General features: G+C 48.1%; 2 protein-coding genes across 3 annotated transcripts in view; both read right to left on the bottom strand.

Moving 5' to 3' along the window:
• The window catches only part of LOC310768555 (uncharacterized protein), a 64415-nt gene extending 63889 nt beyond the window's left edge, over positions 1–526 (bottom strand). The window contains exon 1 of the mRNA XM_083626783.1: positions 371–526. The gene's annotated coding sequence lies outside the window, so the exon portion shown is untranslated. The remainder of the gene's footprint in view (positions 1–370) is intronic.
• LOC310768601 (uncharacterized protein) overlaps positions 1–13166 on the bottom strand; it is a 79343-nt gene extending 66177 nt beyond the window's left edge. The window contains exons 1-3 of one of the 2 annotated variants that reach the window (XM_083626995.1): positions 12873–13166; positions 12593–12674; positions 8070–8152 (exon numbers count right to left, since the gene is read on the bottom strand). In XM_083626995.1, coding sequence (XP_083483121.1) covers positions 8070–8152; positions 12593–12674; positions 12873–13034 — 327 coding nt within the window. In that variant the 5' untranslated portion in view covers positions 13035–13166. The remainder of the gene's footprint in view (positions 1–8069; positions 8153–12592; positions 12675–12872) is intronic. The other variant, XM_083626996.1, reaches the window with a different exon arrangement.
• Between the last annotated feature and the right edge of the window lie 11767 nt (positions 13167–24933).

The raw sequence follows: 24933 nt of genomic DNA, 5'->3' as shown, positions 1-24933 counted from the left end.
AATAATGTCCCTCCTAATGTCCTTCTCCCTCATAATAATGTCCCTCTTAATATACTTCTCCCTCATAATAATGTCCCTCTTAATATACTTCTCCCTCACAATAATGTCCCTCCTAATGTCCTTCTCCCTCATAATAATGTCCCTCTTAATATACTTCTCCCTCACAATTATGCCCCTCTTAATATACTTCTCCCTCACAATTATGCCCCTCCTAATGTCCTTCTCCCTCCTAGCTGTCTTCCAGTCCCACCTCCCTGGCCAGGGGCCTGAGGTCCCTCTGGCTCCCTCCCGGACCCCCAGCCTCTCTTCCCTCCCCTTCCCGCCTCCCGGAGCAGGGAGTTCCGCAGGCTTACCCCGAGAGGAGACCCACCAGAGCCCGGCAGGCGAAGGCGAGGCCGCTCTGCCCGGAAGGGACGTCAGAGGGGAGGAGGAGCGGCCCGCCTTCCTTTCCTGTCCTCTCTAGGAAGCCAGCTCGGCGCCCCTTAACCCTTCTCTCTCCCGCGGAGCCGTCAGGGGCGTCGCGCAGGCGCAGAGCTGCTCCCTCGGAGGGGAAGAGGCCGCCCAATGGGGGAGAGGAGGGGCGCCGGACTGGGCGCGTGTGCGTGGGAAGGGGGAACCCGTGTCCCGGAGGAGGAGCCCCTCTCTCTACCTGGGGGGACCCGGGGTGTCTCTCTTGGGGGCTCCTGGGGGGGCTGCGGGGCAGAGAGCCCTGTCCCAGCAAGAGGGGCGCCTGGCGCGTGTGCGTGGGAAGGGGGAACCCGTGTCCCGGAGGAGGAGCCCCTCTCTCTGCCTGGGGGGAGCGGGGAGCCTTCCAGGGGGGTCTTGGGGGGGCCAGGTTGGGGACCCGGGGCTCCTGGGGGGCAGAGAGCCCTGTCCCAGCAAGAGGGGGGCCTGGGAGGGTGCGGGGCCGAGGGGAGGGGGGGCGCCTGGCGCGTGTGCGTGGGAAGGGGGAATCCGTGTCCCGGAGGAGGAGCCCCTCTCTCTGCCTGGGGCTGGGCGGGGGAGAGGGGGGTCTTTAGGGGGGTCAGATGGGGGATCGGGGGGGGCTCTCTTGGGGGCCCCTGGGCGGGTCTGGGGGGCTGCGGGGCAGAGAGCCCTGTCCCAGCAAGAGGGGGTCCCGGGGGGGCTGGAGGGGGGAGACATTGCCAGACATGGCGGGGGGGGCCACTCTGTGTTGTCCCATCTGCTGCTTTGTGTCTGTATTTCAGCCATCAATATCCCATGTTCTTCTCTGTTAGCGACGTCGCCTTGGAAGCAACACAGGAGCAGCCAAGGGGGTTTTCCTAGGAAGCCTTTTATTCCCCCTCCGGTGACATGGTTATAGGTTTGCAGGTGCCCAAGCCCCGTAAAATACCTCAATTTCATCAATGTTGGAATTGGATTTCGACTTGGGTTGCCAACACCGGGTGCCAGACCCGTGTGGATTAAACGGTGTGTTTGACACTCCTCATCCTCTGGAATCAGCGGGTCTTCACAGCTCCTTCAACCAGGCAAGGAAGGACGCCTGGATCCAGAATTGGCCCCCACAGTCACTGAGGGCCTCATGGTTGAAACCGTGTTTAGGGAAGACAGTCTTACTCGGCTACGAGGGACGCCAGAGAAGAAGGGTTGCCATGTGTCCTCTTTTCCCAGGACACGTCCTCCTTTTCAGGGGTAAAATTTCTGTCCAGGTGGATTTTTCTGTCCAAATGTCTCTGGCCAGGCGTTCTGGAGGAGACATAACTGGGGGTGGAAGGCTTGCTTTCCTCTTCTCTTCCCCTGCCCCCCCTCAGCAAAACATCTCACAGCTTCTCTAGCCTCCCTATAGTAGGAGTATTGAAAGTGAGCGTCATCATCGCATCCTCGTTTTTGCTCCTCACAATCTGCCCACCCTCCCAGAGAAGGGCAACCAAGGAGATGAAGACCCTTCTGTGACGGCAGGTTGCTCTTGCTCCTTGTCCGCCTTCCAAAATGAAGAACAGAATCCTAAAGTTGGAAGGGACCCCAAGGTCCATCTAGGCCAGGGGAGGCAACCTAAGGCCCGGGGGCCGGATGCGGCCCAATCGCCTTCTCAATCCGGCCCCCGGACGGTCCGGGAATCGGCGTGTTTTTACATGAGTAGAATGTGTCCTGCTACTTAAAATGCATCTCTGGGTTCTTTGTGGGGCATAGGAATTCGTTCATTCCCCCCAAAAAATATAGTCCGGCCCCCCACAAGGTCTGAGGGACGGTGGACCGGCCCCCGGCTGGAAAAGCTTGCTGACCCCGGATCTAGGGCTGCCTGGCACTGGTCCCTCCAAATGCTCTTGTCTGGCTGGCCTTTCTTCACCCAGTCATGTCAAGGAGCAGCATGGGGGCTAAAAGGAGGAATAAATGGAGGACAAGATCCCACTCCCCCCAGAAAAGCTCTTCTTTCTCTTTTTGTGGAGGGTCCAGGCCCCTCTTGAAGGACCTTTGCCTTGCTCCAATCAGGTTGTATATTTCCACCCCTTGGGACCGAAATATTTGACTTGCCTCATTTTGAAAACTGGCATTTTGAAGCTTGGACCGTTAGGCCTGCACACCATCACCTTTTACAGTGGTACCTCGGGTTAAGTACTTAATTCGCTCTGGAGGTCCATTTGTAACCTGAAACTCTTCTGGGACCTCCTGAAACTGTTCATGTGCCGCCGGAACATGATTTCTGTTCTCATCCTGAAGCAAAGTTCTTAACCCGAGGTACTATTTCTGGGTTAGCGGAGTCTGTAACCTGAAGCGTCTGTAACCCAAGGTACCACTGTACATACTTTACATTTGCTGAGGTAAAATCTCCACCCCCAACATTGCTTGCGGCAGTTCTGCCCTCGCCTTAATCTCCTCCATTTTTAAAGGAAGCATCTCTTTTTCATGGGCCATCTTGGCCTCCCTGTCTCTTTCTTCTTGGGCTCATCTCTCTCTCTCTCAGCCTGTATCTCTGCTAGATGAAGGGCAGCAGCCATTCTGGCCTCTTCTCTTTCTTTCTCTGCTTCAACCTTAGACAATTCCCATCTTAGCCTCATCATCTCTAACTCAGTATATTAGGATTCTCCTCAGACGCAGCAGCTGGGTCATCCCGAGTCTCTTTGGCTTGGCGCTTGCTGGTCATTTTCTGACAGGATTTTTTTCTCTTTTTAATCAAATAGCTTCACTCCTTTATTAAACTGCTTGTTCTGTGTCTCTGGGTACGTTTCTGTGTGGGATTTGACTTCGTATCACGGCTTTTTCCCCCCCGGCACCCTTGGGCCTGGCCTTCAGGGTTGTCGTTTTGAGACCCCACTTCCTCCCTGGGTTACTTTTTCTGGAAGGGACTATTACTGCTCCCCCGAAGTCTCCTTTGATTTCATCTCCCAAGGTAGAGACTTCAGTTACTGTTTTCAGCCTAAATGAGCAGGAACCTCTTGAAAACATTGCTCTAAACTGATGAGCTGTTTGAGCTCATCTAACTTTCCTCCCATCTGTCCAGAGCTTTGTCAATTCGGCTACCCAGTTGGGCCTAAGTCTCTCCTGGTTTCCTTTTAATTTCACGAAAGGCTTTTTGGCTTTGTTCTGCAGTCAGTCCAAAGCGCACTTTCACTCTCTCTTTAAATGTGAGGGAATCAGAGGTTTCATCCTCTCTGAGATCTGAGTATATTTCACTCAAAATTCCACATATCTGTGGGCGTAAGTGCAGCACCCAGTTTTCCTCATGAATGTTGAAGTCTGCCAGTCCGCTCAAAACTAAATAGGATCTGTGTGGGTTTTAACTTCCTATCCCACCTCTGCCCCCAATTAATATGCGATGACGCAAGGGCTCTTCCCCCCCCGGCAGCCTTGGGCCCGTTCTCTCTCTTAAATATAGTGCACCCACCTCACAGAACACAATTTCCACAAATACCCACCAACTACCTCAGATTATCTTGTGGGGGACTTGCGTGAGGTAAAACTTACTAATTGGGAGTCTCAGGCAAGAATTGTTCAAATAAACATTAACGATTTTATTTAACAAGGAAGTTTATGACACGAGTGGATAAAACTTAGGATAGTTCAGTTTACAATGTTATTTCCCTTCAAGGTTTTCTCAGTTGTTTCACACTTAAGACTTTGGCTCTTAACAAGGTGGCACTTTCTGCCAGTTACCCTACTCCCGAGGTACTCCAAGCCAAAGACCCAAGGGATCTCTGGTTTGGGAGTCTTCTCTTTCTAGAAGGATCTCTCCCCTCCTGACTGGGATGAGAGCTCAGCAGCCGGTCTCTTTCCTTTTTTTTTTAAAAAAAAAAAAATATTTTTATTTTTTCCATATAAACACAACACAACAAACATAAACCTACAAAGACAAAAACAGAACAAAAAACATGTATCATTTCATAACCTAATTTCATATACCTTTCTTCCCCGACTTCCTCATGCCTCCCCTTTCTGTATTCCAAATTCTTATCGATTGTTCAGCAAATCTTCCCTTATTTTAATTTAAATTTAGACTATTCTTCCTTATTCTCCTTGTCTTAACCATTGCTAATAGTAACCATTTACTTTCCAGTCCAACATCATTCTAACTTTCATTAACCTTGTAATATTTCTTTAAATAGTCCTTGAATTTTTTCCATTCTTCTTGCGCTGCCTCTCTTCCCTGGTTTCGGATTCTGCTCGTCATTTCTGCCAAGCCCATGTAGTCTATCACCTTCATCTGCCATTCTTCCAGTGTGGGTAGTTCTTGCGTCTTCCAGTACTTCGCAATGAGTATTCTAGCTGCTGTTGTAGCGTACAAAAAGAAAGTTATATCCGTCTTTAACACCCCTTGGCCGACAATACCCAAGAGAAAGGCCTCTGGTTTCTTGGGGAAAGTATATTTAAATACCTTTTTAAGTTCATTATAGATCATTTCCCAGAATGCCTTAATCTTCGGGCAAGTCCACCAAAGATGAAAAAATGTACCTTCAGTTTCTTTACATTTCCAACATTTATTATCAGGCACATGGTTTGCAAGCTTTGCAAGCTTGACTGGGGTTATGTACCACCTATATATCATTTTCATAATATTTTCTCTTAAGGCATTACATGCCGTAAATTTCATCCCGGTGGTCCACAACTTTTCCCAATCAGCAAACAAAATATTATGACCAATGTCCTGAGCCCATTTAATCATGACCGATTTAACCGTTTCATCTTGTGTATTCCATTTCAGCAGTAAATTGTACATTTTGGACAAATTCTTAGTACTGGGTTCTAACAGTTCTGTCTCCAATTTTGATTTTTCCACCTGGAAGCCAATTTTACTGTCCAGTTTAAACACTTCATTTATTTGATGATAGTGCAACCAGTCTCTCACCTTCCCTTTTAATTTCTCAAAACTCTGCAATCTCAATTTGTCACCTTCCTTTTCCAAAATTTCCCAGTATCTTGGCCACTTGGACTCCATATTTAACTTTTTAACTGCCTTAGCTTCCATTGGCGACAGCCACCTTGGAGTTTTATTTTCCAGCAAGTCTTTATATCTGACCCAGACATTTAATAGTGCTTTTCTGACAATAGTGCTTTTCTGCCCAATTTCTTTATTTTAAAGTCCGATTATATTTTAGCGGTCAATCCTACTCACGGATAGTTGTTCTTATAATCCAATTTCACGGGAAGAAGTCAGCGCTCTCCGCTAATGGCGACGCGGCTTCGCTTCGCAGGCTGGGTGAAGACGACTCTCAGCACCGCTCCAAAACCCCTCCGCTGCTCCGCAGCCTTTAAAAAGGCTATTTCGCAGCGTCGGGGGGGGGGGCGCAAAGGTGCCCGCCGAGTCTCCGGTTCACAGGCAACGCGCCTGTGATTTTTAAGGGTCCCCGCTTCGCCGTAGCTGACAGGACCCGAACCCACGAAGCAGATCTCTCCCGGAGCTCCGGTTGAGATCCGCCATTAAGCGCCGGCGCTAACCGGAAGTTACCAGCAGCCGGTCTCTTTCCAGCTCCTCCTTCTCCTGGCTCAGCCTCCCAGTTCATTCCTGGCCTGATTTACTCTCCCAGGACACCACACACTGTCCTTCCTGCTAAGCTCAGAGACTCCTTTCTCTAGCTGGTGATCTTTTCCTCAGAGTGGATGTTTCCACCCAGAACCAGCTCCTCTCACTCCCCATCTTCCCCGCCTCCCTCCAAAGCTCCTAGCCATGGGGGGAACTGGGCCCAGGTCTCCCTCCTCCAGCTCCAGGGCTCTTAGTCTGTCCGATAACCACATGGGGCGTCTGTGGGTGTAGGATATTCTCCTAGGGGCCCCAACCTGCCACTTCCCCTGAGCTTCTTGCAGCCTGATGCCAACAAACAGGCGTGCGTGTCCTGTTTGTTGGCAAGTAAAGCAACACCCCTCCCTGGTTGGGATGGAGGGTCTCGCCTCTGGAATGGTGGAAAGGACCATCCAGCCATGTGGTTGGTGAGGGGCCCAGGCCCCTCCTGAATCTTCTTCTGAGGGACTCAGGATGGGTGATGAATTTTGTGGAACTGGATTGGCAGCAGTGCCCCTCTGCATTTGTCCCTGCCCTGCCCCAGCGCATCATGGCACTCGGAAGCCACTCCTGAGAGGACCTGTTCTCCTCCCCAGCCTCCCTTTGATTCCATGGGCCTTTCAGAGTGGGCCCTCCCTTTTCCCCATTGTGTCTCTAGGACACCTGGCTCACAACAAGGCCAGCTTGTCTTCCCAATGTTCCTGTAAGTGAGGAGAAAATGCTTGCCATTTCTGTTTGCCACTGAGCAGTGCTTTGGAGTCATAAGACTCTGTTTACATTCCATACTGTTGGAAGTCTCACGGGAGACGGATGGGATGTTAGTGGTTTCCTGTTCCTTTGTTGTTCAGTTGCTCTCTGCTCTCACAGAGAGAGGGTGTATTTTTCTGTCTGCGTAGCTAGATAATAAAACTCCTAGCAATGTAGCCCAAACCTCTCGTCTCTTCCCTGTGCTAGAAACTCTGCTGAATGGGGAATGTGCCTGGAGCCTTATCGGATGCTCAGGTCGTCAATCACGTGGAGGCGATTCCGGAAGATGAGCTATATCAGCTTGGTCGAACGGAGATCCCCAGAGGAACTACCAGGGAAGAAGTTCCATTGAACTCAGTGCAATGAGTTCTGGGCTGACCTGCAGAATTCTCCAGTTCTAGGATTCCACGACACCCCAGATCACTCTCTGTATCTGGGAAGGGACTGCAGCAGAGCTGTGAAGTCACTGAGGGGGGAAGAGGAGACATGAAGAGCAAGCTTTCTCTTGGCTAAAAACCAAACACCCCAGAAGGAGCAGGAAAGGCCCAGAGGGGGGGGAGGCTCTGCAAGGACATCCCCCTGGCGGGCCTTTTCCTCGCCAGGCTCTCCGGGCACCAAATAGGCTTTCATTTTGATGCCAAGGACGCCGTGAAAGGATTTAGACCGGTCATGACGTGAAGGAGGCATTGAAGGAATAAATCATAATTTGGGTCAGCCACCAGCCATAGCAATAAAAAAAAATACGATATACAAAGAAAAAATCAAAATCAAAAGTCAGTTATATTAAGGGTTCTGAGTCAAGAGTCAAATGGTGGATCTTATTCTAATTGCCCCAGCTAAAAACCTGTTCAGAAGGTATTAAACACCTTGGCCAAGGACTTGCAAGTCACGGTTCTGGGTACGTAGCAGGAATTCCTATTGGGCACCAGATGTGGCAAAGAACCCGGCTGCAAACCTCACCCTCATATTATTTAAAGTCTCCTAAAATTAAATCTGTATACAGCCACTACTACAGTTTGCCTCCAATGTGAATTCTTGATGGGAAGCATATATAGAGCTCACAATAAATATACTGCACTGAAGAACCTGGAACTTTAGCATTTCTGCTAAAGCGCGGCAAAGATTTCGCGACAGGGAGGACCCTCCTGAAGCCCTATAGACATCTCCAAGGTGCGCAGGGGAATGAGAGGGGGAAAGCCCCATTGTGGGACTGATGGGGTGAATCCTGGCCACTCTTTGGTATGAGGTGTGAACTGCTTAGAAGCCTATTTGAGCCTTCAACCCTCCTTCCTTGGCGGTTCCTCCCACCATTCCTCTGTGTCCCCCAGTCCATGACATCCTCTCTCCCCACATGGCCCCTTCCTCCTACCTGCTCTGGGTCCACAGGGGCAGCTTCCCCTCCGCCACCAAGAAAAGGTGGACAAGCAGGTCTTGCTGGCCTCGTTCCGTCTCCTGCGAAAGAAGAAGGTAAGTGGGAAGCCAAGAGCGCATGCTTCACTCAGAAGGAAAACTACAGTCTCAAACGAGCTAGTCTCAAACGTTTGTTGGGGGAGATATAGGTTTATTTGGGGGGATTTATTTGTCCTGTCTTCACGCTTTTTATGATGGAGGACCGCTGTAGTCACCCCCAACGACACCTTCTCAAGATGGAGGGTGAGGGAACAGCTGCAGTCGCCTGTGGTTCCTGCGCAATGTTTGCCATCTTGCCAAAGGTTGCAGGCAGCTTTACCTGCAGCAATTGCATGTTGATTGCCCTCTTAAAAGACAAAGTCCAGCAACTGGAGGAACGTGTAGCTACGCTCCAAAGAATTAGAGAGCTGGAGCTCTTCTTGGAAGCAACAGAGCACACCGTCTCCACCAAGGAGGAGACAGGGGACTCCCCTGAGAAGGAGGCTAGTTCACCAACACAGGAGCCAGATATATGGAGAAACGTGACTCAAAGAAGTAGGAGGCCCAGGGTTCGCTCTGATTGTTTAGAAATACGCAATCGCTTTGAGGTCCTTTCCCCTAGCATGGAAGACGAAGAGCAGACTCCATTTGAGGATCTCTCCCTCATTACAGTCGATCAGGTATATGAAGACGAGCAGCAAAGGCAGTCCTCAGGGAATGTGCAGGCGACCTTGGAACGGACAGCTCACGGAAGAACCCCGACCAGACCTAAGAGGAGGCGTGTAGTGGTGATAGGGGATTCCCTACTGAGGGGAACAGAAGCAGTGATCTGTGGGCCTGACAAGATGTCTCGGGAAGTGTGCTGTCTCCCCGGGGCTAAGATCCAAGATGTAACTGAACGACTGCAAGGAATCATAAAACCCACTGACAAATACCCCTTCCTCTTGGTTCATGTGGGAACCAATGACACTGCAAGCAATAGCCTCCAGAAGATCAAAAGAGATTACGAGGCTCTGGGCAGGAAATTGAAGCAATTAAATGCACAAATTGTCATCTCATCTGTCCTCCCAGTTGAACGACGTGGCCCAGGGAGAGAGGGAAAAATAGTGGAAGTGAACAACTGGCTTCGCAAATGGTGTAAACAGGAACGGTTTGGATTCTTAGATCACGGAATGCAGTTTCTTGAAGATGGACTTCTGGCAAGCGATGGGCTGCACCTCACAACGGTTGGGAGGAATGTTTTTGCAAAAAATCTCAGAAACCTCATCAGGAGGGCTTTAAACTGACTAATGTGGGGGAGGGAGACAGTGCTCCTGAAGGTAGGAGTCTATCAATTGATGAAGATGATCATCCAAATGTCATAGACCGAATGGAGCAAACAGCACGCAGACCTAGTGGTGGGAGGAAAAAATCCTTAAATAAGAGACACGGGGGAATGATTAATGGACTTCAATGTCTGTACACTAATGCGCAAAGTATGGGAAATAAACAAGATGAGCTTGAGCTCTTGGTACAGCAAACTAAATATGACACAATAGGAATCACTGAAACCTGGTGGGATAAGTCCCACGATTGGAATGTAATAATGGAGGGATACAATCTATTTCAGAGAAACAGACCAGACAAGAAAGGAGGAGGAGTGGCGTTATATGTCAGGGATGTGTATACCTGTGAAGAGATCCAAGATTTAGAACCTCAAAGCCAAAGTGAGAGCATTTGGGTCAAAATTAAGGGAGAGAAGAATAACAGTGACCTCATTGTGGGAGTTTACTATAGATCCCCAAGCCAAACGGAGGACATAGATGATGCCTTCCTGGAACAGATGGCCAAGCATGCAAAAGGAAGGGAGATAGTAGTAATGGGGGACTTCAATTACCCGGATATTTGTTGGATGTCAAACTCAGCCAAGAGCATAAGGTCAAACAGATTCCTCACTGGCCTTGCAGACAACTTCATTGTCCAGAAAGTGGGAGAAGCAACAAGAGGAACAGCCATTTTAGATCTGGTCCTAACCAATGTTGATGACCTAGTTAGTGGGGTAGAAGTGGAAGGATCATTAGGCGCGAGTGATCATGCTCTTCTGAAGTTTACTATACAGCGGAAAGGAGCAGCCAAGCATACTAGGACTCAATTTCTCGACTTTAAGAAAGCCGACTTCATAAAACTTAGGGAAGTGCTTGGTGAGATCCCATGGACAGTAATACTAAAAGGAAAGGGAGTTCATGATGGCTGGGAGTTTGTTAAGAGGGAGATAGTAAAAGCACAACTTCAGGCAATACCAATGAGACGGAAACATGGAAGGTGCCTAAAGAAGCCAGGGTGGCTATCTAAAGAACTTTTAACTGAGTTAAGATTAAAAAAGGATGTGTACAAAAAATGGAAAAGGGGGGAAACCACCAAAGAGGAATTCAAACAAATAGCCAGCACGTGTAGACACAAAGTCAGAAAAGCTAAAGCACAGAATGAACTCAGGCTTGCTAGAGAGGTTAAAAGCAACAAAAAAGGCTTTTATGGGTATGTTCGTAGCAAAAGGAAGAACAAAGAAACAGTGGGGTCACTCAGAGGAGAAGATGGTGAAATGCAAACAGGGGACACAGAAAGGGCTGAACTCCTCAATGCCTTCTTTGCCTCAGTCTTCTCCGATAAAGAAAACAATGCCCGACCTGAAGAATTTGGAGCAAATGATTCAGCAGAGGAAACACAGCCCAGAATAACTAAGGAGATAGTACAAGAATACTTGGCTAGTCTAGATGTATTCAAGTCTCCAGGGCCAGATGAACTGCATCCAAGAGTATTAAAAGAACTGGCAGATGTGATCTCAGAACCACTGGCAGTCATCTTTGAGAATTCCTGGAGAACAGGCGAAGTCCCGGCAGACTGGAGGAGGGCAAATGTTGTCCCTATTTTCAAAAAGGGGAAAAGAGAGGACCCAAATAATTACCGCCCAGTCAGTCTGACATCAATACCAGGGAAGATTCTGGAGCAGATCATTAAGCAAACAGTCTGTGAGCACCTAGAAAGGAATGCTGTGATCACCAATAGTCAGCATGGATTTCTGAAAAATAAGTCATGTCAGACTAACCTGATCTCGTTTTTTGACAGAATTACAAGCCTGGTAGATGAAGGGAATGCAGTGGATGTAGCCTACCTTGATTTCAGCAAGGCATTTGACAAGGTGCCCCATGATATTCTTGTAAAGAAGCTGGTAAAATGCGGTCTTGACTATGCTACCACTCAGTGGATTTGTAACTGGCTGACTGACCGAACCCAAAGGGTGCTCATCAATGGTTCCTCTTCATCCTGGAGAAGAGTGACTAGTGGGGTGCCACAGGGTTCTGTCTTGGGCCCGGTCTTATTCAACATCTTTATCAACGACTTGGATGATGGACTCAAGGGCATCCTGATCAAATTTGCAGATGACACCAAACTGGGAGGGGTGGCTAACACCCCAGAGGACAGGATCACACTTCAAAACGACCTTGACAGATTAGAGAACTGGGCCAAAACAAACAAGATGAATTTTAACAGGGAGAAATGTAAAGTATTGCACTTGGGCAAAAAAAATGAGAGGCACAAATACAAGATGGGTGACACCTGGCTTGAGAGCACTACATGTGAAAAGGATCTAGGAGTCTTGGTTGACCACAAACTTGACATGAGCCAACAGTGTGACGCGGCAGCTAAAAAAGCCAATGCAATTCTGGGCTGCATCAATAGGAGTATAGCATCTAGATCAAGGGAAGTAATAGTGCCACTGTATTCTGCTCTGGTCAGACCTCACCTGGAGTACTGTGTCCAGTTCTGGGCACCACAGTTCAAGAAGGACATTGACAAACTGGAATGTGTCCAGAGGAGGGCAACCAAAATGGTCAAAGGCCTGGAAACGATGCCTTATGAGGAACGGCTAAGGGAGCTGGACATGTTTACCCTGGAGAAGAGGAGGTTAAGGGGTGATATGATAGCCATGTTCAAATATATAAAAGGATGTCACATAGAGGAGGGAGAAAGGTTGTTTTCTGCTGCTCCAGAGAAGCGGACACGGAGCAATGGATCCAAACTACAAGAAAGAAGATTCCACCTAAACATTAGGAAGAACTTCCTTACAGTAAGAGCTGTTCGACAGTGGAATTTGCTGCCAAGGAGTGTGGTGGAGTCTCCTTCTTTGGAGGTCTTTAAGCAGAGGCTTGACAACCATATGTCAGGAGTGCTCTGATGGTGTTTCCTGCTTGGCAGGGGGTTGGACTCGATGGCCCTTGTGGTCTCTTCCAACTCTATGATTCTATGATTCTATGATTCTACAGGTGCGCCTTCAACCAAGTAGGAGTTGCCACGTAAATATGGACGTTTCTACCCATTTCACATATTAGTTGTGCAAAAACACATCTCCCTTTCTCTGGACTCTTGGTCCCCTTTGACTTCTCCAATAAGATGAAAAGAATTCACAGATTAGTTTCAAAATCCACAAAATGTGACGAAACAGAGAAAAAATTCCTTCCTCTTTACCCAGAGGCCTCTCTCTGGAGTCCAAGGGAGTCTTCTCTGCCTCAGAGGAATCTGGACCCATTTCTGCTAACAGATCCTTCCCCTGAAAGAGCAACAAGAATTCAAATGAGAGTGGGGGAAAGGATTAGAAAAGGAGCAGCTGACGCAAACAATTTAGGGCTATCCAATATCATTCCTTGGATGCTTTGCAAAAAAGGATGGGCCATTAGGAAATGATTTGGGAATACTCTCCTTCCTCTTTGGAGCCCCTTGGGAGTATCCAGAGGAAAGTCTCTCTCACCTGCTGCTCTGCCTGCTTCCTCTCCTCTGCCTGACTCAGGAGGAAACCTTCGGCCAGGGCCACTGCCTGGGAAGTGGTCTCCGCTCCGCATTCCCTCACCCAGTTCTCCATCTCCAGGGGAAGGACAGCCAGGAACTGCTCCAAGATCACCAGGTCCAACATCTGAGCTTTCGTGTGCCTTTCTGGCTTCAGCCACTGATGGTCAAGGTGGTAGAGTTGGCTGCAAACCTCTCGGGGTCCTTTGGCCTCCTGGTAGCAGAACTGACTGAGCTGCTGGCTCTGCACCTCTGAGCAAAGGGTGTCCTCCTGAACTGGGTTCTTCCTCACAGTGTTTTCTCAGATTCCCCCACTTCTCCCAGTTTCCATGGCATGGCCTCTTCCTGCTGTAGCAGGAAACCCCCCCCCCCATCATTCAATTTGTACAAACTTCACACACACTCACACTCACACACTACATACACTACACTTCTGTTATAAATTCATAGAAAATCAACCATACATCGGATTTGCACTGTTCCACTTTTATTTTACTCCATGAAGGAAAGACTACAAAATGGGAAAGGTTTGATACCATCCCAGCACATCCACAGGAGCCCTGCCCAGTTGCTATGCCAACCCTGATGGTCCTAGACAGAGGACAATCAAGATCACAAAGAACTTCCATATGGGAGTGGATTCAGCATGGACTGGAACAAAGGACAATGATCAGATCTTCCCTCAGGGGGCAGGAAACTGCAAACTCCCCTTTGTCTCCTGGAAGTGACTCATGGGGAGGGGGGAAAGGAGGAACTAGCCAGGTGACAAGACACTCAGGTTACCACTGCAACTCCTCCCTCAACCCCTCCTTTCTGTAATGTATGCATGATGTTTCTGGGGGTGGGCTTGACCTACAGGATGGGAATTTCAAAAGTTTTTATAAGGTCTTGCACACCATTTTTCTGTGTCTTTCCTCTCTCCTGCAAGTGAGGGGAACACCCTGTTGCAACAGTTCAATAAAGGCCAAGCCTACAGGCTGCTGTTTTGCTCCAAGTTATCCTGGTTGGTATCTTTGTTTTTGTCCAAGGGAGCCCTCGGATTTTTCCGGTAACACTGCTTCAGGGCCAGCTGAGTCTTGCTCATCCATCTCTGTTCTCTGGACACCTCCAGGAGATCGGAAGGAGTCCCTAGGTCTTCTGTCAAGTTTTGTCTGTCCTACTGAGAGGTGCCAGAGAATCCTGTAAAGCAAATGCATTCTTCTACTACAAGATTGATACACAGTCAAGAGAAGAGAAATGTTCCCTGGGCAAGCATGGATGAGTCTGAATCAGAGCCCAGACTCGGAGTTCAAGCACTATATTCCCATATTCTTAAGGCAGACTTCTGTCTTTGTTCTGAGGGCAACTCTCTCCCCCTTCAGAAACATGGCTGCCTCCAACTGGGGGGCCTGGAGCCATCGCTAGCCCTCTGCTCCTCCCTGAATGGGCCTCATCCTCTTCTCAAGCCATCTCTTCCTCCTGTGGGAGGGAGTTCCATGGGTCTAACTGCGCACTGCGAGATGGAAGGACTTTGTTTAGCACAGAGGCCAAGTTTTTTTTCTGCCTCCAGATGTTTCCATCTGGCTGCCACCTGGGCTGATTCCTCAGCCCCATCAGGGTTCCTTTGCAGGCCCTTTTCTTCCTGACTCAGGGACCCCTCCCCAAAGGAGCAAGACAAGAGTTGCAGACCTCCTGTTACTTGCAGCCTCCCTGGCTTTGCAGAGAGGAAGGGGGGGCAGAACCTCTTAGCCCTGGCTTGGGGATCCCCTTGCAGGAGCTGAGCAGAATCCCCACGGATCCCCATCATGACTCCCTGGCCCTCATGGCTGTTCTTCTGAGCCCTTGCAAAGCGGAGCTCTCCCTGCTCCATTCTCTCTCTCTCTCTCTCTCTCTCTCTCAGGAGCCAGGGTCCCAGAGGGGTCTTCTTGGGGGGACCCTCCCCTGCAGCCCTGGGACCCCCCATCTCCCCAAGGCGACTCACCGGATCCCAGAAGGCGCCCCCAGGCAGCACTTGCGGAGCAGAGAGACAAAAGCCCCGGATGGGAGCGGAGGTTTTGCTCTGGGGAGCCTCCTCCCTTTATTCCTCTCTAGGAAGCCAGCTGGGTGCCACTTAACCCTTTTGCTGGTTCCTCTCTCCCTGCAGGGACCTTGGGGGCCTGGCAGGCTTCTCCCTCTGCGGGGAACAGATTTCTGTACATCTCAAGAGCAATAAGAATGTATTCCTTCCCACCCTTTGCTTGAGAAGCCATAGAAAAACTCTGCAAGTGTTTGGCTCCAGGGTCCTTTGAGAGAGAGTTGGTTCCGACTCTCTGAGGAAAGAGGAAGGAAAAGGGGGTCCTGCAAGGAGAGAATGAGGGGAAGACCCCCTTTTCTAGGGGTGGGGGAGAGGGATTGGGCTCCAGGTCAAGAGAGCACCTTGTATCCTGGCACTGAAAAGACACCCTCCCGACACACACTTTGTGGCATCTCCTTTCGGCAAAGGGTCAAAACATAGTTCCAACTTGAAAACCACCTCCCCTCAATAAGCTTTGGACTACAACTCCCAACCGGGCCTGCCAGCAGAAGGCAGGGGGGATGGAAACAGCCGTCCAAAAGGTCCGGCCAGCTCCAGAGGCGACCCAAGGCTGCTCTCCAACGGGCGCTGCTCCAGGCATCTGAGTTGCCCAGTTCAAGGGAGCTGGCGGGACTAAGAACCAGGGTTCCTGAATTGCAGGGGTTGGACTAGATGAGCCTGGAGTGTCCTCTTCCAGGATTCCTCATCTGGCTGCCAATGCCACGGCTGGAATGTCTCCCAAAACTGCCCCCCCTTTCACAAGGAGCTCTTTCCCCCCCCTGCGTCTTAAACTACCCTTTGACTGGCAACCATCTCCAATCTCCTTGCTGGACAATCCCAACCAAAGATGCATTAGATTCTCTGAAATCTACTCAGGAGTCCTGTAGTGATTTCATGCTCTTTATTGCAACTTGTAAAACAGTGATTTAATTGCACCCCCCCAACCTCAGGCTTTTATATACATTATTTACACAATCAGTCCCGTCTGATTGGCTGATTCTGCTTCCCTCCTGGAGCCTGATTGCTCTCTTCCTGCAAGCCAATCATTTGTTGCATTCGAGGATCCTACTTGCCTTTTGTTCTAGGATCAAACCTTAGTACATAAGCCCCCTCCCCTCTACGTTCCCGTTGCGCCCAGGAAGTTAGCATTCGTAGTCATTGAGGTATGCCGGACACCTATGTATGCACTGTGGTCTTGGGTGTCTCAGTAGGGGTTCCTGGTTCTGGCTCTTGTTTCAGGGCTGCCGGCTGTGACGGGGTCGTTGGGTTGGACTTCGCTGGTCCACTCGGTTGTGGTTCTGGTTCCTGTGGCTGCTCGGCCTCGGTCACTTCTGGACTTCCTAGTTCTGCCTCCCTTACCCGCTCCTCCTGCTCCTGCTCTATGGGCCTCACCCTTCTGCTGTCCCCTTGGGATTCCTCTGTCCAGCCCTCCTTGCAGTTCCCCCCCAGGAATCATCCGGAAGTTCAGTAGTCCCAAGAAGGCTTGGAGTTCTGCCTTACCCTTAGGTGCAGGGGCGTCGCAAATAGTCCTCACCTTGTCCCCGGTCAGGTGGACTCCGTCTGTGTCCACCGTAAATCCTAGAAAATCCACCTGTTGCACTTCTAGGAGGCACTTTTCCTGCTTCATCTTGAGGCCGGCCATCTGGAAATGGTGCAGAACGGTGCGGAGTCGGTCCCCAAACTCCCCCAGCATGGCCGCGGTTATCAAAACATCATCGAAGAAGAGTGTGACGCCAGGAATTCCTTTGAGGAGTCCATTGGATTTTGGAACATGCCTGGGGCCACACGGACGCCAAATTGCAGCCCCTTGACACGGAACGGGCCCCTGTGCGTTACAATTGTCTGTGCCTCCGCAGTGGCCTTGTCCACTGACAACTGCTGATAGGCCTGGGCCAGCTTGCCAAAAATCTTAGACCCCGCCAGGGTGGCAAGGACATGGCTGACCATTGGCACCGGGGATGCATGAGCCGTAAGGGCCTTGTTTATGGTACATTTGTAGTCTGCGCAGATGTGGACTGAGCCATTGGGCTTGACAGGTGTGATGATTGGGGTTTCTCGGGGGCATTAGGCTAGAACACTCCTTGCTCCATGAGCCAGTCCAATTCCTCGTCAATGCGGGGTTTTGAGGGAGAACAGGACCTGGTGGGCCTTGAACATGATGGGTCGTACGGCGGGGTCTAGTTGTAGGCCAAGGGGGGGCAGTATATCATCCCAATGCCCCATCGAAAACCTCCGGAAACTCTTTGCACATGGTGTCCACGTCCACGTGAGCTGGTGTGGTTCACCCCGGTGATGGCTAGCCCCAGTGGCCCAAACCACGCCAACCCCAGTAAGCTAACGTAGCACCCCTTGACCACGATCAAGTCCAACCGCCACTTCGGCCCTCGATATTGTACATTGAAGGTGCCCACCCCCATCGTGGGGACCTTGCGTTTGTGGAAGTCCCCCGGAGGGTGAATGGGGCTGGCCAAACTTGGAGCCGCCACTGGGACACAATTTCCTTAATGTCCATGCCAAAATTATGGACAGGGTTGAGCCTGTAACAAGCTCCATGCGGCACGGGGCTGCCTCTATCTGTGCCTCGATGTAAATTTTGTCCGCATTAGAATGAGGCAACTGGTATACCTGACAGTCTGTGATCTCCGTCAAGTTGCCTTGGTGTGTCAGACACAGGGCCTGGGACTCTTGGGTCGCCCATCTCGTTCGAGGCGTCGAGCAGGGCCAATCAGTTGTTGCATTCTAGGATCCTACTTGCCTATTGTTCTAGGATCCAAGCTTAGTACATAACTTTCTCCATCCTCCGTGTCCCCAATTCTTAAATAGGCTTTATTTCAAAACGGGGGGGGGGGGTAGAGATGGCTTAGTCTTCCAAACAACCCTTTATCCATTAGTTAGTAGACAAGCTTCCCAGTGTAAGGAGAGGAAAGCAGACCCCTGAGCCCAGCCTGGCCCCCCACCAAATTCTGCCCGCATGCCTTGAGGCCCCAAGATGGGCGGAGGAAGGCCTGGGGGGCAGCTGCTGGCTGGGACTTTGATTGGGGCAGGGTGGGGGCACAGGGAGAGGGAGACAGGAAGACCGGCCAGGGGGTGGCACTGGGGGGGATTTATTCAAATTGGTTTTCTACCCAAACCAGGCCTGGGCCTGGGCCAGCTTGCCAAAAATCTTAGACCCCGCCAGGGTGGTGAGGACATGGCTCACCACTGGCACCGGGTATACATGAGCCGTAAGGGCCTTGTTTATGATACATTTGTAGTCTGCGCAGATGTGGACTGAGCCATTGGGCTTGACAGGTGTGATGATTGGGGTTTCTCAGGGGGCATTAGGCACCAGCTCGAGCACTCCTTGCTCCACAAGCCAGTCTAATTCCACTCCCAGCCACTCCGCTCAAACCTTTGCTAAAATCCTGCTCTCCTCCCTCCTCTCCGTCTCAGAGGCTGGGCTTTCTGTCTCATCTCAAGAACCGCCAAAGCGCCCGCAATTGCCTCTTATCTTCCACCCAAACCGTCCACATCAATCCTAAGCGTCTCCTGTTCTGATTTCCATTTTTTGTCTTCCAGCTTTTCAGACTTCTCCTCCCTTCCATTCATGGAGACATCTAGTGCTTCTGTTTTCTTTATCAGTGTCTCTACTTTAGTGGTCAAATTTGTCTCCATTTCATTATTTTTATCAATCCGAGCTAATAGCTACTCCAAATTTAACACAGGCCTGGTGTTAACTGTTTTTAAACTGCCATATTCAAAATCTCCCTCTCCCTTGTTCTCAAAGCAGCCTATTTTCCAGCGGTACCTTATCAGTTTGTCAAGGTCACGGAATAACTCTTTCCCAAGAGATCCTGTTTCCTGCATTTTTCCAGCCCTCCCTCTTCCTTCCAGCCTGATCCCCAACACACATAATATGTTTAACATAAAATCCAATTTCTCAAATTAAGATTCGAATTAAACAAACAAACCAAATAATTACTTTAAGAGAGGAACCATAAAACAGAAAAAAGAAATAATGTGTCCAAGAGGACATAGCAATTTAGGTGTCCAGATAAGAGTGGTTGTCTTGCAGGAATTCAATTCTCTTTAAGTGGCTCAGAGTAGAAGAAATATTTTCCTTCAAAGAGAAACGAACTTATAGAATCATAGAATCCTAGAGTTGGAAGAGACCACAAGGGCCATCGAGTCCAACCCCCTGCCAAGCAGGAAACACCATCAGAGCACTCCTGACATATGGTTGTCAAGCCTCTGCTTAAAGACCTCCAAAGGAGGAGACTCCACCACACTCCTTAGCAGCAAATGTCGAACAGCTCTTACTGTCAGGAAGTTCTTCCTAATGTTTAGGTGGAATCTTCTTTCTTGTAGTTTGGATCCATTGCTCCGTGTCCGCTTCTCTGGAGCAGCAGAAAACAACCTTTCTCCCTCCTCCTCTGTGTGACATCCTTTTATATATTTGAACATGGCTATCATATCACCCCTTAGCCTCCTCTTCTCCAGGCTAAACATGCCCAGCTCCCTTAGCCGTTCCTCATAAGGCATCGTTTCCAGGCCTTTGACCATTTTGGTTGCCCTCCTCTGGACACGTTCCAGTTTGTCTGTGTCCTTCTTGAACTGTGGTGCCCAGAACTGGACACAGTCCTCCAGGTGAGGTCTGACCAGAGCAGAATACAGTGGCACTATTACTTCCCTTGATCTAGATGCTATACTCCTATTGATGCAGCCCAGAATTGCATTGGCTTTTTAGCTGCCGCGTCACACTGTTGGCTCATGTCAAGTTTGTGGTCAACCAAGACTCCTAGATCCTTTTCACATGTAGTGCTCTCAAGCCAGGTGTCACCCATCTTGCATTTGTGCCTCTCATTTTTTTTGCCCAAGTGCAATACTTTACATTTCTCCCTGTTAAAATTCATCTTGTTTGTTTTGGCCCAGTTCTCTAATCTGTCAAGGTCGTTTTGAAGTGTGATCCTGTCCTCTGGGGTGTTAGCCACCCCTCCCAGTTTGGTGTCATCTGCAAATTTGATCAGGATGCCCTTGAGTCCATCATCCAAGTCATTGATAAAGATGTTGAATAAGACCGGGCCCAAGACAGAACCCTGTGGCACCCCACTAGTCACTCTTCTCCAGGATGAAGAGGAACCATTGATGAGACCCTTTGGGTTCGGTCAGTCAGCCAGTTACAAATCCACTGAGTGGTAGCATAGTCAAGACCGCAAACCTGTCTTGATTTTAGCTTTTTCACGGAGCTCTAAGTCCTTTTAAGAGCTCCAATTGTGTTAAGAACTTTAAAAATGAGACCAAACTTTCATAAATCCCTCCGATCACACTCTTGGCACTGAAATAGTTTCTACCCTGTGTGAATTCTCTGATGTGAAATGAGATTGTTGCTTTGACTGAAGCTCTTTCCACATTCCACGCACTGTTAGGGTTTCTCCTGTGTGGATTTTGTGATGGGCTGTGAGACTTTCTTTCCTGGTGAAGCTCTTTCCACACTCCACGCACTGATAGGGTTTCTCCCCTGTATGAATCCTTTGATGGGAAGTGAGATGGGCCTTCTGATTGAAGCTCTTTCCACATTCCACGCACTGAAAGGGTTTCTCCCCTGTATGAATCCTTTGATGGGAAGTGAGCTTAGCCTTCTGATTGAAGCTCTTTCCACATTCCACGCACTGAAAGGGTTTCTCCCCTGTATGAATCCAATTCTCTTTAAGTGGCTCAGAGTAGAAGAAATATTTTCCTTCAAAGAGAAGCAAACTTGTCCAAACCTGTCTTGATTTTAGCTTTTCCAGCCAGCTCTAAGTACTTTTAAGAGCTGCAATTCTATTTTTTAAAAGAACTTTAAAAATGAGACCAGACTTTCATAAATCCCTCCGATCACAGACTTCCGGGTTGGCGCCTCCGGCAATGGCGGAGCTCCTCCGATCGGGAGGAACTTGCTCCGTGGAAAGCAGGGTCTGACCGCCACAGCGAAGGCAGAGACCCACTGAAATCACAAGCGGGAGAAGCTTGTGAACCTGGGATTCGGCTGGCACCTTTTGCGCCTCCCCTACTCGCGGGGAAACCCTGTTTTGGGGATCCGGAGCGACGTGGGGTGAGTGGCGCGGTGCCTTGAACTGACTGCTTCTTTCACGGAGTGAAGCCGCATTGCTGTTGCCAGAGAGCGCTGACTTTTTCCTGTGGACAATTGGACTTTAAACAACTACCTGCGAGTAGAACGGAAAATTGGATCTTTAAATACCTTAATTTGGCACCGAAGCGGGAAGGTCATAAACAGGAAGTCCGCCTTCCGCTTTTGTAAATAGACTGAAGCAAAGACATTACAAGCTAAAGTCTTTGAAAGCTTTTGGCAAAGGATTAAATTTCCATTGGTTAAAATTACAAACCCCCCCTTGGAAGCAGGAGAAGAGGGGGGAAATTTTGGACCTAGCGAGCCTGCAGGAGAGAGTGAAAAATCAAATTACCACTGCTCTGAACCTGGAAACGGGCTGCCAGAAAAGAGTTCACTAACTGCAAACAGAACATATTTGACAGCTAGCTAAATAAGAGAAAGATACTGCTTCCATTGTCCTCTTCTGCGTTTAAAAAGGAGGAAAAGTAACTGAAAATTGAAACTATCTTTATGGTTTGAGTTGTGTTTTGAAAGGATTGATACAAGTGGAGACTGTTTCCCTCTAGAGGGAGCTTTTGAAACTGTTACAGGAGTGTAACTGGGGGATCTCCAGCTGCAAGATAAGGAATTCTGAGAACCAGAGATTGACCTTGGACCATTTAAAAATGTTGACAGGAGAAGCCATTGTGACTGAATTGTGTAAGATAAGCCATTCGCTGGAACAGCTTCATAAGAAGACGGATGACATGACTTTTAAAATTGATAACTTGGAACAGAAAGTGATTAATTTGAGACAAAAAGCGAACACCAACACAGAAATAATTCAGGACTTGGTACAGGAATTTACTTTGGCAGGACAAATGGTGGAGGAGAAGGAGAAAGCTGTTGTGGTTGAACCTAAAGTAGGACAAGCGGGATCCTTAGTTTTACAGAAGCAAACTGAGGACTACAAGTTGAGGCCTTTTATGATTGAATCTAGAAAAAGTCAGATTTTGAGGATTGGATCCCGGCTTGGACTGAAGAAGGAAAGTTGGAAAGATCCCTCTATGCAGGGATTAGCTGACTTTTGGGACACGGACTGGGGCCTGGAGGAGATTGAAGTTCTGGGGGCTTTTGGATTTGGAGGAATCTTGAAATATGTCCTGAAACACTTTATGGATCTTAGCTTCAACTATGGAAATTTGGCTGACCTGTCCAGAAGGTATAAAAGTATTGTTAGGTTGGAGTTTTCCCGAGATTTGCTCTTTAGCATTAAAGAGTATGAAGAAGAAGACTTCCAGGGTGGCGCCATCGGCAATGGCGGACTCCCTCTGAACTGGAGGGACCAGCTCCGCGCGAAACGGGTCGTTTCTGCTACGGCGAAGCGGGGACCCTTTAAAAAATCACAGGTGGATGAAGCCTGTGACCATGGGACTCGGCGGGCATCTTTAGCGCCCCCCCAACCCGCAAAGGAACCCATTAACGGGCTCCAAAGCGAAGAGGGGGAAGTGGTGCGGTGCTGTGAGTCTACTGCTTTTTCCGTGGAGCGAAGCCGCATAGCCGTTGCCGGAGAGCGCTGCCTTTTTCCTGGGACAATTTGGCATCTAAAGAATCGCCCCTGAGTACTTAAAACTTGAACAATTGGACTTTAAATAAGGACTGGCCAGTAGAGAGGAATTGGACTTAAAATTTACTTCAATTTGGTACTGAAACGGGAAGGTCTAAACAGGAAGTCAGCCTTCCGTTTCTTTGTAGTCAGAATAAAACAAAGACAATGTAAACTAGAGCTTTGAAAATTACTTTTAAAGGATTGGCTTTCATCATTTAAAATCGTGGAACCCCCCTTCGGTAGCAGGAGAAGAAGGGGGATCTCTTTTTGGCCTGTTTAAACCTGCAGAAGTGAGTTTAAAGTAAAGTAACTTTCCACCGTCCTGATCCTGGAGCGGAGTGTCAGGACTGACGTTTGAAGCTCATTGACCAGAGACAAATGTTTTTGACAGACAGCTAAAAGAAAAGTAACATAGTGACTCCATTGTTTCCTTTCGCATTTCAAAGGAACAAATATTGACTGAATATCTTAAAAAAGAAACTTTGTTGCTATTGTTCTTAAAAGAAAGAATAAACAGAAGTTTTCCCCCTAGAGGGAGACTGTGAAATTGTAACCAACTTCAGGAGCTTGCAGCTGTTACAGATTACAATCGTGGGAAAGGACTTGTGACCTTGTAGGACAATGTTTTCAGAAGCTCTGTTGGGTGTTTTCTGTAAAATAAATGCCCTATTGGATCAGTTAAGCCAGAAGACGGATTTGATGACTAATGCGGCCAGAAATTTTGAACAGGCATGTAGGAGCCTACCCAGGAACTAAAACTGGAGTGTGCTATGACAGCACAGATGAGAGAAGAGGATACTGCTGAATCCTGGGTGCCAGAAATGGAGGGAGTTGCGGCCCTGCAGGATCATGAGCCTTTGGATTTGATAAATGAATTTGGAAAAAACCAGATTTGGAAAGATAAAGTTTGGTTTGGTTTGGAAATGGGGGGTTGGACTGATCCTCCCATGCAAGGATGTTTGGACTTTCTGAGTCTGGTAATGGGCCGTCAGATGTTTGGAGCTGTGGGGGCTCTTAATTTTGGAGGGAATCTGAAACAGGTGTTTAAATATCACATGGAGTTTAGTCTGGACTATGGAAATGGGGCTGATCTGCTGAAAAGGGTCAAAAACATTACTAAGCTGGAGTTCCCACGAGTGAAAGGAAAATATGAAGAAGAGTCGCGGAAGGGACATGGAAGAGACTTGAGGGCCTCAGATATAAGGATACCAGGTTAATGCGCTAGATTAATGGGACAAAAAGGACTGACAAAATCCGGAACCAGGAGGAAGGGACGCTGGATGAAGATTGGATTGTCTTACTTTTCTTTTTTTTATCATTAGGACTGTTTTAAAATAATTGATGAATGTTAGGAAAATGTTGAAATGGAACTACTTGGTTCTAGTAAAAATGTTTAAAGAATTAGGTTAATGATATGGTTATGAGAAGTTGGTAAAAATAAGATTTAAGTTTTAAGGTTTGCTATAAGACAAGATGAAAATAGATTAAGATATTGTAAGGACAAAATATTATGAACTATGGAAAGGATTTGCTGTGATAATTATTAACCAGGATACAAGAAAGGGGAGGAGGAGGAGGTCAAAGAAAGAAGGTAATGAAAGTTAAAAATTTGAGAATGATGGATTTATTTTTTCTTTCTATTTTGTCTTTTTTTCTGTTTTTTCTTTTTTATAATTTTAAAAAATCTTTAATAAATATTATTTAAAAAAAAATAAAGAGTATGAAGAAGACCTGCAGAAGGGACCTGGAAAAGAGTTAAGAGCCTCGGACATAAGATCTCCAGGTTGATGGACTATATGGAATTGACGGAAAGGACTGGCAGAATCCGAAACCAGGGAGAGGAGATGGTGGAAGAAGATTGGAAAATTTAAAGTTTATATATAGAAATATTGTAAAATTAATGAGTGATAGAAAAATGGTGGAATGATATTTAATGGACTTAGCAAAAATGTTATAAGGATTTAAGCATATATAAGTATTTTAGTTTTAATGGAAAATAAGGTTAGAAAATATGTTATTTACAATATGATAGAAAATAGAGAAAGATGGAAAGGATTTGCTGAAACAATTAATAGAAGTGGAATACAAAAAGGGAGGCGAGAGGAAGTCGAGGAAACAAGGGAATGAAAGATAGAGTATGGAAAAGGTGCGATGTATGTTTTTAAATTGTTTTTGTTTTGTTTTATTTAGGGTTAGGGAGTGGGTTTAGTTTAGTTTAGTTTAATGTGTTTAGGTTGTGTTTTGTATTGTCTATGTATTGTATTGTATTGTTTTTTCTTTTTTGTCTTATTTTCTTTTCTTTTTCTTTTTTGTAATCT

This window comes from Podarcis filfolensis, assembly GCF_964270895.1.
Source record: "Podarcis filfolensis genome assembly, chromosome: 8".
NCBI lineage: Eukaryota > Metazoa > Chordata > Lepidosauria > Squamata > Lacertidae > Podarcis > Podarcis filfolensis.
Note: the sequence above shows the minus strand (reverse complement) of the source record. Positions and strands in the feature narration are given on the sequence as shown.